Raw genomic sequence first — 13,213 nt, forward strand, 5'->3', positions numbered from 1 at the left:
ATATGTGCACAAGACTTTATTGTCCCTGGCCCCGCCTGCTTTTACTCATCACTCCCCTTGTTAACCAGGCCTGCTCCAGCATGGTGTATTCCACACTGACACCCAGTTTCATGTTTCCTGCAGCTATATAATTCTGGCTACAGTCAGAAGTTCCCTTTAAAGCGGACCCAAACCAAACATTTGTTTTAATTCAAAATATTTAGTTGCACCACTCTGACACATACGAAGATAAATAAACACTCCTTCAAGCCTATGAGCATTTCAGTGCATGCTTTTCACCCTTCTCTTTTCATAACTAGGGCCATACAGGTGGCAGCCATTACTTCTGAGCTTAGAAGGAGGTTTTAGATCATGGGTGTGTTTGTCATCAGCTACCCTCCCTCACAGGGGTGTCGTCTATGTGAAATCTTACACAAGCTGAGATCACCTCCCCTGTGACATCATCAGTAGCAGCCTGTGTTTTGTCTTTTATCTCCTCCACCAGTCTGACGGACTTTGTCCCGGCAATATGAAAGGAAGGGAGGGGTTCCTCCAATAAATGGAAAATATTTTATATTTGTCATCATGCAGCTGAAAAAAGGCTACTATTTATTATAATTATAAATTAGAAAATAGATTTTATTTCTGAAATCTTATATTTTTAATTTGGGTACATTTTAACCTTTCATCTCCTCTTATTTTATGGTGCAATGTACACACTTTTCTTTGGGCACATCCCTACTCTTGACAAAGTGGTTCAGCACCGCGGAGCTAGTGAGGGTTTCGGGGAATCCCTCGGATTTCTACTACTCGTTAATATTCTTTATTGCATCCAGTCTTCTGCGACACCACAGTGCATGTTTATTCTCCAGCATATGATATATTACCACACTGCATCTATGCATTGTATCCACCATGAATTCCTCACTACATGGTCATCTCTGTTCACATTTTTATGGTTGATATATGAATTATTTGATATAAATTACTTGCCACTAATGTTATTTATTATACATTTTGCATCATTTTTCCCTTTGACCTCATCATTAAACTGTAGCAGCTCTATTTAGGACTCAGAGTTCCACTGTGGGTTCTTTCTGAACCATATAGTGTTTGTTTTAGGAATATCTACCATATGCTGGATTCATAATTGACATTATTCTCATTATTCTGATTATATTTGGCTTGCAGTAGCATTAGCCTTTTATGTAAATTTCCTGTTTTTTTATGGACTCATCTGTTTTTATTATTGAAGCTATAGTATACTCGGTTGCGATTTTTCATTGGCTAAAGTATTATTTTATCAAGTACATGAATAGTGCTGGCCTTTGGGGCATTCCATTTCTTGCATTACAGTATCCATAGACAAATATCAGATGTGTATATAGCAAGAGTGTACATAGAACTAGGGTGTTCACACATACGTATAATCCCCTATTTTACAAGAAACATGAAGGATCACTGTATGCCATTACAATTTGGAGGGATCATTTTAGTATAACATTAGATGTAAAATGTCAGTCGAAGGTTAAGGCTGCTTTCACAGTTAGCCGTTACAGGCGCACGTTAGTGCAGCCTGTAACGCAGCCCACCGCACAGCAATGTAGCTGCAATGGGCTGTTCACAGTGCACACGTTGCGTTACATTGTAACGCTGCACGTCAATCTAAAGTGCAGCATGCTACGGCGAGAGCGGCTTTTATGGAGATGAAGATTTTATTTTTCAGCACAACCTAGCACCTGCACACAGTGCCAAAACAACTGGTAAATGGTTTACTGACCATGGTATTACTGTGCTCAATTGGCCTGCCAACTCTCCTGACCTGAACCCCATAGAGAATCTGTGGGATATTGTGAGGAGAAAGTTGAGAGCCGCAAGACCCAACACTCTGGATGAGCTTAAGGCCGTTATCGAAGCATCCTGGGCCTCCATAAGACCTGAGCAGTGCCACAGGCTGATTGCCTCCATGCCACGTAGCATTGAAGCAGTCATTTCTGCAAAAGGATTCCAGACCAAGTATTGAGTGCATAACTGAACATAATTATTTGAAGGTTGACCTTTTTTTGTTTTAAAAACACCTATCTTTTATTGGTCGGATGAAATATGCAAATTTTTTGAGATAGGAAAATTGGGATTTCATGAGCTGTATGCCAAAATCATCAATATTAATACAATAAAAGGTTTGAACTACTTCAGTTGTGTGTAATGAATCTAAAATATATGAAAGTCTAATGTTTATCAGTACATTACAGAAAATAATGAACTTTATCACAATATGCTAATTTTTTGAGAAGATCCTGTACTCTTATCAACTTGGGATGATTTGCATCTCAAAGATCCCCAATAAACAGAGTGTGTGTTAATTCCCCCTGGGGAGCCGTAGGAACACCATAAATGTAGGGAAGGAATAGAAGCTACATGTAGGGGCCATTACAGTGAAATACTGTTTAGCCACCTTAAGCAACACCCACTTTAAGACCCTGAACTCTAAAGGCTAGTACACACTAGCAATTTTGATTTACCAATGATTGCTCAATTTTACCACCTCCATGTAGTATGAGGGCCAAACAGATTTTCAATTCTATGCAGATTATATAGGTAAATGGTCATACTACATGGAGGTGGTAAAATTGAGCAATCATTGGTCAATCAAAATTGCTAGTGTGTACTAGCCTTAAAGCAAATAATAACCAATAAACTACCTTTTAGCACAGTTTCCTTGCTTCCTGAAAATCTAAAGTCAGGCACTATAAACAGATTGTTGACCTCTATAAAGTGGGTTTCATCGGTCTGTGTAGAAAATTGAAGCATTTATGTGGCTGAGATGGTAATAAAAAGGTTAAAACATAATCCTGCTCGTTAAAACAAAATTCTACTTTAACTCTAGGATGATCATTAGCATTGTTATTCTTTGAAGAACTCGTTACATAGTACATCAACTTAGAATGTGTTACCAAGTTAGTGAAGTATCCTAGTAAAAATGTAAGCTTTACAACCTGTGTTTAGTTACATGCATATTCCCAGCTGTTTATTTATATGCACAGGTTTGGACTCTGCACATCTATAATGATCATTGTGCATTTCATTTATATAGGTCTGACACTTTCCCACAGTGCTCTACAGAGCGCATTGTGAAAGCTGCACCACTGTCCCTCACAATCGAATCTCCCGGCAATATCCTATCACTATGTTTCTTTCTGCTGATTTGGGGTAGGGGGCAGCAGAAGCCAAATCTCCTGTTAGGCCTAGTGCACACTAGAGCGGTTCGGGTCGCGTTTTTAGGAACGCTTGCGGCTGAGGAAACGCTTGGGTAATGTATTTCAATGGGCTGGTGCACACCAGAGCGGGTCGGTTTTAGCTGAAACGCTAACTCCCAGGCTGCAGCATTTTTTGGATTTCGGAGGCGTTTCTGCCTCCAATGTTAAGTATAGGGAAAAAGGCAAAACACTTGATAAAACGCCAGATCAGAGCGGTTTTCCAGGCGTTTTTGTTACAGTAGCTGTTCAGTAACAGCTTTACTGTAACAATATCTGTAATCTGCTACACAAAAAAAGCTACACAAAACGCTAGCAAAACGCTTCATAATAATAAGAAAAAACGCTTCAAAAGCCGCTAGCGTTTTGCAGATCTGCTAGCGTTTGGTTTTGTTTTCTATAATGCTAGCGCTTTGAAAAGGTTTTGGCTAATGTATTTGTATGGGATGGATCACATCAGCGCAATGAGATTGAGAATTTTTCCCAAACGCAAACGTGGGTCCTGCAGCATTTTGGATGCGTTTTAGCCTCAATGTTAAGTATAGTAAAAGTGGAAAATAGGTCAAAAAAAAAAAAAAGAACTACAATAGAGTGATTTTCCCCCAAAATTTTTTATTTTTTTTGCAAAAGCTGTTTACTTGCAGCTCAAACTGTACAAATAAAAAAAAATCTACACCAAAACATTTCAAAAAATCGATAGGCATAACTAGAAAATTGCTAGCCACGTGCCTGGAAACGCTTTGAAAAATTGCTTCTAAAAACGCATATAGTTTGCGATTACGCCAGCGATTTTTGGTGTGCACTGGCCCTTATTCATACTTAGGTTGTGAAAGGAAAATGGAGAGCCTAGAGCTTACATGTCAAACTCTGGCACATGGGCCAAATCTGGCTCTCAGAACCATCACATTTGGCTCTCAAGTGTTTTTCCCACTTTGCAGTATGTTTGGCCCACTCTAGACCACCAGGCAAGCTAAACTGGGGGGTAAAGCCCTGGATCATCAGGAAAGCCGTATGGGTGAGGGTAAAGCACTACACACCAAGGAACTGCTTTGTTCACATTGTGTTCCGTTCGCGTGGCCGTTAGCGTTGGGTGGTTTTTAAAACGTCTTTTTTTTTCAATTCCCGACGCTTGGATGGGCGATTCTTTTTTAGCTAAGCGGTTTTCTAAGCTTTTTTCCCACAACCGTTTTGTAATTCACTCTCTGACGCAAGTCAGGAAGTTAACTCTTTGACCCCGAAAAGAATAAATACAATGTATATATTCTTAAAAACGCGACTGCAATCGCTGCACAAAGCGATTTTGTGAGCGTTTTGCATTTTTCCTATACCTTCCATTGAGACGGAATCGCCCAAAAAAATGGCCCATGCAGCGCTTCTCTAAACGGATCGGAAATTAACCACTCAGATGTGTACTCGGTGATAGAGAATCATTGCACAAGCGTTTTTTAGGTGATTTTGAAAATTGCCCACGTTTGAAAAAAGGGCAAAAAACGCCATTAGTGTGAATGAGCCCTCAAGGTGTGTGAGGGGGATGACTAGACACCAGGGAACTATTTAGGGGTGTGGGGACCACTAGACACTGGGGGAACTGTATAGGGATTAGAGTAGGGCCACTAGAGATTAGCAAACTGTATATGGGAGAGGGGGCCACTAGACACCAGGGAACTATATAGGCGAGGGAGGAGGGCCATTAGAAAACAGTGAGCTTTATAAGGAAGGGAAGTGGCCAATAGACATTGAGGTTGGCCCACGACTTGGTCCCAGTGTTCACTTTCAGCCCCTGGCCTAGATGGAACACCCCTGGCCTAGATGGAACCTATTCAAACACTGACCTCCTTTAGAAGCCCTACTATCTACATATTAAATTCAACACTGTCAAGTATATAGTAAATTAGAAACTCAGTCAAAGGACCACTACCACAGAAATAGTAAAATTTCGAATGCATGCACATACAGCATTTATAAGAAGTACATTTCTCCTCCCTGAGTAAAATGCATTATACATTATACCTGGTACACACATTTTTCCATCAGAGTGACGATCGAATCAATTATTTCTGACAGGTCTGATCTGATTTCTGACCTTTTTTTCTGATTGATTTTTTTATAGGAGTGATTGGAAAATCAATCAGAAAGACCAATCTTGGGCACCTGGCATTACTTTTCTCCTATGTTGCGGTTGCTTACAGTAAGCAGTAGCTGTCTGACAAATCTGACAGCCTCATATGATTGTAGTTTTTTGCGTTGCGGTGGGGCACGGCAGGAGCACAGCATGACACCGCAACACAAAAACCTAGTGTAAAACCAGTTTCAGGGCTTACCTACAAAATCTGCTCATGGTATTCTAAATGGGACTTTTTCGGCTCCGTTGCGTTGCTATGTTGCGTAATGCAATGTGCATAGTGTGAAAGGAGCCTGTCTAGTACTGTGTATAGATGATTAATGAGATGTTAATTTCTCCATTTTGATGCTTGCATGGTTGCAGTGTGTATGCGGATTAAAATGCGCCACGTTTGACAATTTGGATTGGATGAATTTAAGGCCTTAGGACCCACTACAAACTGCTATCGCAATCGCTAGCGTTTTTAATGAGCGTTTTGTAAGCAATTTCATGAGCCTTTTCTCATGATTTTGGTAGCGATTTTAAAAAGTGTAAGCTTTTTGCCATCGATTTAGTGTGATTAGCGGTTTTAATTTTTTTTACAGTGTGCACTAATTTAAAAACGCTAGCAAATCGCACTGTATAGCGATTCATGAGCAATTATGCCAGCGTTTATATACTTATATACATTGCAGAAACGCAAACGCTCACAAAATGCTGCATGTCCTGCGTTAGCGATTTTGCTAATCGTAATCGCTCCAGTGGAATTTGACTCATCCATTAACATTAGCTGAGCGTTTATGGAAATCGCTAGCATTTTGATTACTCCCTAAACACAAAAAAAAAAAAAAAAAAAAAAAATCGCTCTAATGGGTTGTAGCCCTAAGGGTGCATGCACACATCAGACCATAGTCTTTGGAAAATGAAAGATCACGCACCAATATTATCCCCTTCATGTAGTATGAGAGCCATACTCTACACAGTCTATTCTATGGAGCTGAACTCCACATCAGACAGAAATCTTTGCAAGATGCTGCACACAAAGATGCTGTATACATTCAACAGATCAGTATCTGCAAAAGATCCGTTCCTGCAAAAGATCCATTCATAGTTTATGATATCTGCAGATTCTTATACACACCTTGTTTAACAGACATTCATCTGCAGATCAGATCCACCAGGATGGATCTTCAGATCTGCAGATGATTGTCTGATCTGCACATGAATGTCTGTTAAACAAGGTGTGTATGAGGATCTGCAGATATGATGGGGAGTTCAGCTCAATAGAATAGACTGTGTAGGTATGGCTCTCATACTACATGGAAGGGGGTAAAATTGGTTTGTGATCTTTCATTTTCCAAAGACTATAGTCTGATGTGTGTATGCACCTTAAAGGACTTCCAAGGCCAAATGTCAAACAAAGTTAAATACCTGCATCACTTTTGTAGGCACGGAGGACGCCGTCCGCGCCCTCCGTGCCGTTCCGCCGGGTCCTCGCCGCTCAATAGCCCCCCGGGCCAGCTCCCGACCTCACGCCCTGGGTCAAGCTCTCTTGCCTGCACTAACATGGCCGCATGATCTGGCCGCTGCTGCGCAGTCCGCATAGCCGCGAGTGCGGCTGCGCAACTCTAGGGCCAACCCCCCGATCCACGCAGCAGGCTGTTTCCTGTAGCCGGGAGCCGGCCCGGGGGGCTATTGAGCGGCGGGGACCCGGCGGAACGGCACGGAGGGAGCGGACGGCGTCCTCCGTGCCTACAAAAGTGATGCAGGTATTTAACTTTTTTTGACATTTGACCTTGGAAGTCCTTAAAGGCCTGGAACCCACTACAAGTCGCAAATTGCTTTCACTAGTGTTTTTAATTAGCGTTTTGTATGTGATTTCATGAGCATTTTCCAGCGATTCTGGTAGCAATTTTAAAAAGTGTAAGCTTTTTGCCAGTGATTGTGATTTGCGAATAGCGATTTTAATTCTGATTGGTTGTTTCAAACTAATATTATTATATTTTTTTTTGTTACAGTTTGTAGTAATTTAAAATCACACACACATAGCTATGTGTAGCGATGAGCGATTTGCCAGGGTTTCAATACTTTACATTGAAGCACAAACGCTCCCGAAATGCTGCATGTCCTGCACTTGTAATTTTGCTAATCACAATCGCTACTGTGGAATTGGTTACATTTATCTACAGAGCTTTAGGAAAATTGCTTGCGCTTTAAAGTGATCCCTTAGGCCTCTTTCACAGTGCGACGTTAAAGTTGAACTTTAGAAAATGTTTCAACGCAGACTAACGCACAGCAATACTAAGTCTGTGCGACATTCACAGTGCACACGTTGCGTTTGTGTGCAACGTGTAGCATTATTAGAAAGTGCTGCATGCTGTGCGTTAGACACGTTATTAACTGCGGTGGACTGTTTGCATATGCTCAGTAATGACTTGGAAGCATACTTTTCATTGCCTGTATACTCTACTGTATATGACAATAACTGGGCATTAAGTTGCGTTGTGAATTTTTTGAGGCGTTGCGTGTAATTTGCGTTGAGACTATAACGTTGCATCAAAACGCAACAGCTTCCTTTGAAAGAGGCCTCAACACTAAAAAAAACGCTCTAGTGGGTTCCAGCCCTCAGGGCCCTTTTCCACCAGCGCGTTTGCGCTGGCTGAATCGCAAAAACGCAAACCGCTAGCGATTTTACAATCGCTACGGTTTGCTTTTTAACATGGGAATCGCGGTAGGTCATTTCCACTACCGCGATTCGTTTTTGCGGGGAACGCGAACGCGCGGCGGAGCGATAATTGCCGCGATTTTGCTATGCAGTGCATAGCAAAATCGCGGCCGCGAACGTCGGGGAATCGCCGGTAATTGCGATTCAGCAATCGCTAGCGTTCAGCGCGAACGCTAGCGACTGCTAGTGGAAAAGGGCCCTGCAGCTGCATACAAATTGCAACACAATTAGCATCAAGGCAGAAAAATCTGCAATTCATTAATCAGCCAAATCACACAGCAGGCTGAAGATCTGATCTGCCGGTATTGATTGGCTGGTGTGCATTGGAGCAGAGCTGTACTGGTAACTGGTTACAAGACTGGTTGAGCAGGTAAAACAGCTCACATATGTATATCAGAAGTATATTTAGCTGTTCACCTGTAGTTTTGGTCTCAGCTTACATCACATGGCTGCAGTACTGGAACAACACATTACAAATGATCATTATAAAAGTTATGTAAAACTTACGACAAGAAGTCCGTGGTGAAGCAGCGGTTCAAGTCCTTTTCATAATAACGCACTCCTATTTCAGATGCCTTTGGATTGGACAACACAGGTACAGCACTGAAGGTGTCCCTTACCAGCTCTGAGGGGTCTTTGAGCCAGTGTTTCACCAGATAGACTCCTGACATCTCATTGCCATGGGTTCCACCTGCCACAGCCACACGATACAGCGGATCCACTGAGACAGAGCTGGACATCCTGGGAAAAGTAATAGAAAGAGATGTTAGTCGATTGCACAACACACAGATGTAGGCCTGGAACCCACTAGCAGGCTTTTACTAAGCAGTTACTAAGAAGTTGTGATTAGAAAAGCTCTTGCTAATGTAATGCTATGGGTGTAATCCCACTAGAGAGATTTGATTTTATATATAAAAAAAAAAAAAAATCACCCATAGCATTGCATTTGCAAGAGGTTTTCAAATCACTAGCACTTAAGAGAAGGCTGCTAGTGGGTTTGAGCCCGTATTCATTCTGAGAAAGATTCTATGGTGAAGCAATATGGAATAAAGAGATTGTGATCACACCTGGACTTGAGGGTCCACCTTGTGCCCTCCTTCAGCTGTAGCTCTTCACCTGTGCTTTTAGTGGTAATGCTCACTAATATTTGTATTTTAAGTAGTGTTATTAACAAAATTTTCCTCTTTTCTAGGGATAAGCAATCAAGATCCTCAAGGTCAATCTTGTGTAGAATCGCGCCAAACCTTGCTTTCCAAAATTTTGTGCTAAATTGACGCCCAATTTCAGACTACATTTCACATTGAGGTCAAGGTTATGCAACACACCAATGATTGTTGATCACAAACAGCAAACGCACACTTTCCTCAAGCATCTTCGTAGGGTTAACACATGTGTGTTGTATGACATCTAATGATCATCATATACACTATAGTAAACAAATGAGGTACTTATCCGTTAGCCGGGCGCATCCGGCAGGTGGCGCTAATTACTATTCCCCCTCCAGGCTGACATGGATAGTAGGGAAAGATGTAACTCTGGTGGAGTTTTGTCGCCACCTAGAGGATGCGCCCGGCTAACGGATAAGTACCACAAATGATATACATCAGAACAGATCTGGTAAGATCTGCTATCTCTGGAACAGATCTCCTAAATAGATGTTCATGGAGATTTTTCACATTTGGAAATTACTTCTGATTTTGATTGGTCCAAATCCAAGCTATATATAAATTAAAAAGAAAATGTCAAATTGCATGTACTTATATTGGCAGAAAAATCTCAGTGGAGATAGACCTCTTTTCCATAGATATCTGAACTGCTCGTTTGTCCAGCAGTTCAGTGTCCCATCTGACACCCAAGAATGCAATTTGGGTGCAATTAAAATGCAGCATCTGTAATACCAGGTGTGTCAAGCGCTGACATGCAACGACATTACCATGCGGCGAAAATAGTCTCATGTTATGTCTGTGCATGGCAACCACCATGCCCAGATGCAACTCCATGGGGGGCTGCTTGTCATGTGCCCAGCCGGTGGACGAGAGCAGCTGGCAGGTGGTGAATTCACTGCCTATTACGGTAGTTGCTCTTGGAAAAGAGGCCATAGTCTAGGAGATGCAAACAATCGTAACTTGCATGTGAAATCAATGCAAATTGTATGCAGTGCGAATTGGGCCAATCAAAATCTCTAGGAGGTATACTTGATTGGCCCATTTCAGGCTGCATTAAATTTTCATGTAAGTGCAAATCTCTACTGCTCAGTGGAGTCGATTTCCAAAGTGTAAAAATGAAAATAACATTTCCTTCAACTTGGAATTATTAGCAATCTTAGCATCCCTGCACTGAAATTTGTGTGGCTAAATCTGTACATGGATCTAATTAGATATGAAAACGAATGGTTAATTGACAGTGTAAAGTCTAAGGCCCCATTCACACTTGAAAGCGCAAAACACCAGCATTCACGCCAGCATTTTGCGGAAGTGACTTTTCCACTATTTCACACGGAAAAATCACTGGACACTGCGGCGATTTTTCCCGCGATCGCATTTAGCGGTTCTATAGCACTGAAACGCGATTGCCAGGAAATCGCCTATAAATGGTGCATTTGCGTTTGCCGATTTGCATTAATCGCCAGCGATGAACGCAAATCACCCAAGTAGGAACGGGCCCATACGGTATTAAAGCACTAGTGCTTTCAAAAGCGCTAGCGCTTGAGCGTTTTGCCGAAGTCTACGGCAAAACGCTCTAGTGTGAATGGGGCCTTATACACACGCTACTTGGCTGAGGATGCCAATCGCTGCCATCTCTGCCCAGAATCTAGCGTGTGTTAGGCCTCTTTTCCACGGGCAGTTGAACTGTGTGCTCAGCAAGCAGTTAACAGGCAGCAGTGAGCAGTTACCGTGGAAAAGAGGCCTAAGGTTTTTGTCACACTGGGAAGTTGCATTACGTTCCCTGAAGAACAAAGGATCCCAAATCAATGGAGCGGAAAAGTCACGCTGCATGACGTCACATGAACGCAACATTGCAAGCATTGTAATGGAGGTGGGGTGCCCATACCAATCCAGGCAAGCAGAGGGTGACGGTGGGTGCAGGGCACCGAAGCCTGACGGCTGTTTCGCACAGTCCGTGATTCTACGGCGGCTACCTTTCCATTACAATGCTTGCAATATTGCGTTCATGTGATGTTATTATGCCCAAGACTATGCACCAATCAATATGCCTGTTCAGCAGTGCCAACCTTCTCTTCCATCTTTATTACACAATCATCATCTAACCACGGCAAAAGCCGCTGAGGCCATAATCCAGTTCAGTGAAAGATGCATGCTATTACCCACAACCCACCTGTTGCTGGAGTGGCAACTAATTTCTCATTTAACAAGAAAGTCTTCCCAGCATGTTACCTTGCAATGCGTAGGAACAGTAACATGTCAATGGACTTTCATGTTACCATGCATGTCACGCACAATGTGCAGTGCGTCATAACGGACAGCACTGCATACAAGTGTGAAACAGCCCTAAAGAGGAACTGTCGCGAAAATCTTTAAATTTACAACACATACAAATAAGAATTACATTTCTCCCAGAGTAAGATGAGCCATAAATTACTTCTATCCTATGTTGCTGTCACTTACAGTAGTTAGTAGAAATCATTGACATTACTGACAGGTTTTGGGCTAGTCCATCTCTCCATAGGGGATTCTCAGCATGGCCTTTATTCTTTATAAAGACATTCCCTGAAAAAGATTCATACAGGCCTAGTGCACACTAAAAACCGCTAGCAGATCCGCAATACGCTAGTGGATTTTAATGCGTTTTTTTCTTATTATGAAGCGTTTTGTGTAGCGTTTTTTTGTGTAGCAGATTACAGATATTGTTACAGTAAAGCTGTTACTGAACAGCTACTGTAACAAAAACGCCTGGAAAACCGCTCTGATCTGGCGTTTTATCAAGCGTTTTGCGTTTTTCCTATACTTAACATTGGAGGCAGAAACGCAGACGAAATCCAAAAAATGCCTCACCCCGGGAGTATGCGTTTCTGCAAAACGCCTACCGCTCAGGTGTGCACCAGCCCATAGAAATACATTACCCAAGCGTTTTCACATCCGCAAGCGGTTCTAAAAACGCAACCAAAACCGCTCGGTGTGCACTAGGCCACAATGATGCTGGCCAGCCTCCCTGCTCAATGCACACTTTTTTGGCAGTTGGACGTAGCAACTGCCATTCACTTAGGCCTGGTGCACACCAAAAACCGCTAGCAGATCCGCAAAATGCTAGCAGATTTTGAAACGCTTTTTCTTCTTTTTCTGTAGCGTTTCAGCTAGCATTTTGCAGTTTTGGGAAGCGTTTTTGGTGTAGTAGATTTCATGTATTGTTACAGTAAAGCTGTTACTGAACAGCTACTGTAACAAACGCCTGCAAAACCGCTCTGAAGTGCCGTTTTTCAGAGCGGTTTGCGTTTTTCCTATACTTAACATTGAGGCAGAAACGCATCCGCAATCCAAAATCTGCAGCAGCCCGGGAGTATGCGTTTCTGCAAAACGCCTCCCGCTCTGGTGTGCACCAGCCCATTGAAATACATTACCCTAGCGGATCCGCACCCGCAAGCGGATCGCAAACCGCAGCAGAACTGCTCTGGTGTGCACTAGGCCAAAGAGCTTTTAAAAATAAAGAAAACCCTGAGAACCCCCCTATGAGAAGATGGGCTAGTCCAAAATCTGTTGGTAATGACAGATTGCTACTACCTACTGTAAGTGACAGCAACAAAGGAGAAAAGTAATTTATGGCTCATTTTACTCTGGGAGAAATGTACTTCTTATTTGTATGTGTTTTAAATTTTAAGATTTTCGCGACAGTTCCTCTTAAAGAGGATCTGTAACATCAAAAGATCCCCTGGGGGGTACTCACCTCGGGTGGGGGAAGCCTCCGGATCCTAATGAGGCTTCCCACGCCGTCCTCCGTCCCTCAGGGGTCTCGCTGCAGCCCTCCAAGAATAATGACGTCAATATTTACCTTCCTGGCTCCTGCGCAGGCGCTCTGACGGCTGTCGGCTCCGAACTACACGAAAATAAAAGTTTCCGGCGCCTGCGCAGTAGAGCGGACCCGACTGAGATCGGGTATTTACGTGTAGTTCGGAGCCGAGAGCAGCCACAGCGCCCCCGC

General features: G+C 42.6%; 1 protein-coding gene across 6 annotated transcripts in view; it reads right to left on the minus strand.

Annotated features, from left to right (window-relative positions):
- The window catches only part of LOC137534178 (N-acyl-aromatic-L-amino acid amidohydrolase (carboxylate-forming)-like), a 95,399-nt gene that overhangs the window by 18,362 nt on the left and 63,824 nt on the right, over positions 1-13,213 (minus strand). For 4 of the 6 annotated variants that reach the window (XM_068255571.1, XM_068255572.1, XM_068255574.1 and 1 more), the window contains one exon: positions 8,567-8,800. The exons of 1 other annotated variant lie outside the window; for it this stretch is intronic. In XM_068255571.1, coding sequence (XP_068111672.1) covers positions 8,567-8,800 — 234 coding nt within the window. Of the gene's footprint in view, positions 1-8,566; positions 8,801-11,685; positions 11,980-13,213 lie in introns of those variants that run through there. One more of the 6 variants, XM_068255575.1, reaches the window with a different exon arrangement.

This window comes from Hyperolius riggenbachi, chromosome 10 (assembly GCF_040937935.1).
Source record: "Hyperolius riggenbachi isolate aHypRig1 chromosome 10, aHypRig1.pri, whole genome shotgun sequence".
In the NCBI taxonomy this organism is placed as follows: domain Eukaryota; kingdom Metazoa; phylum Chordata; class Amphibia; order Anura; family Hyperoliidae; genus Hyperolius; species Hyperolius riggenbachi.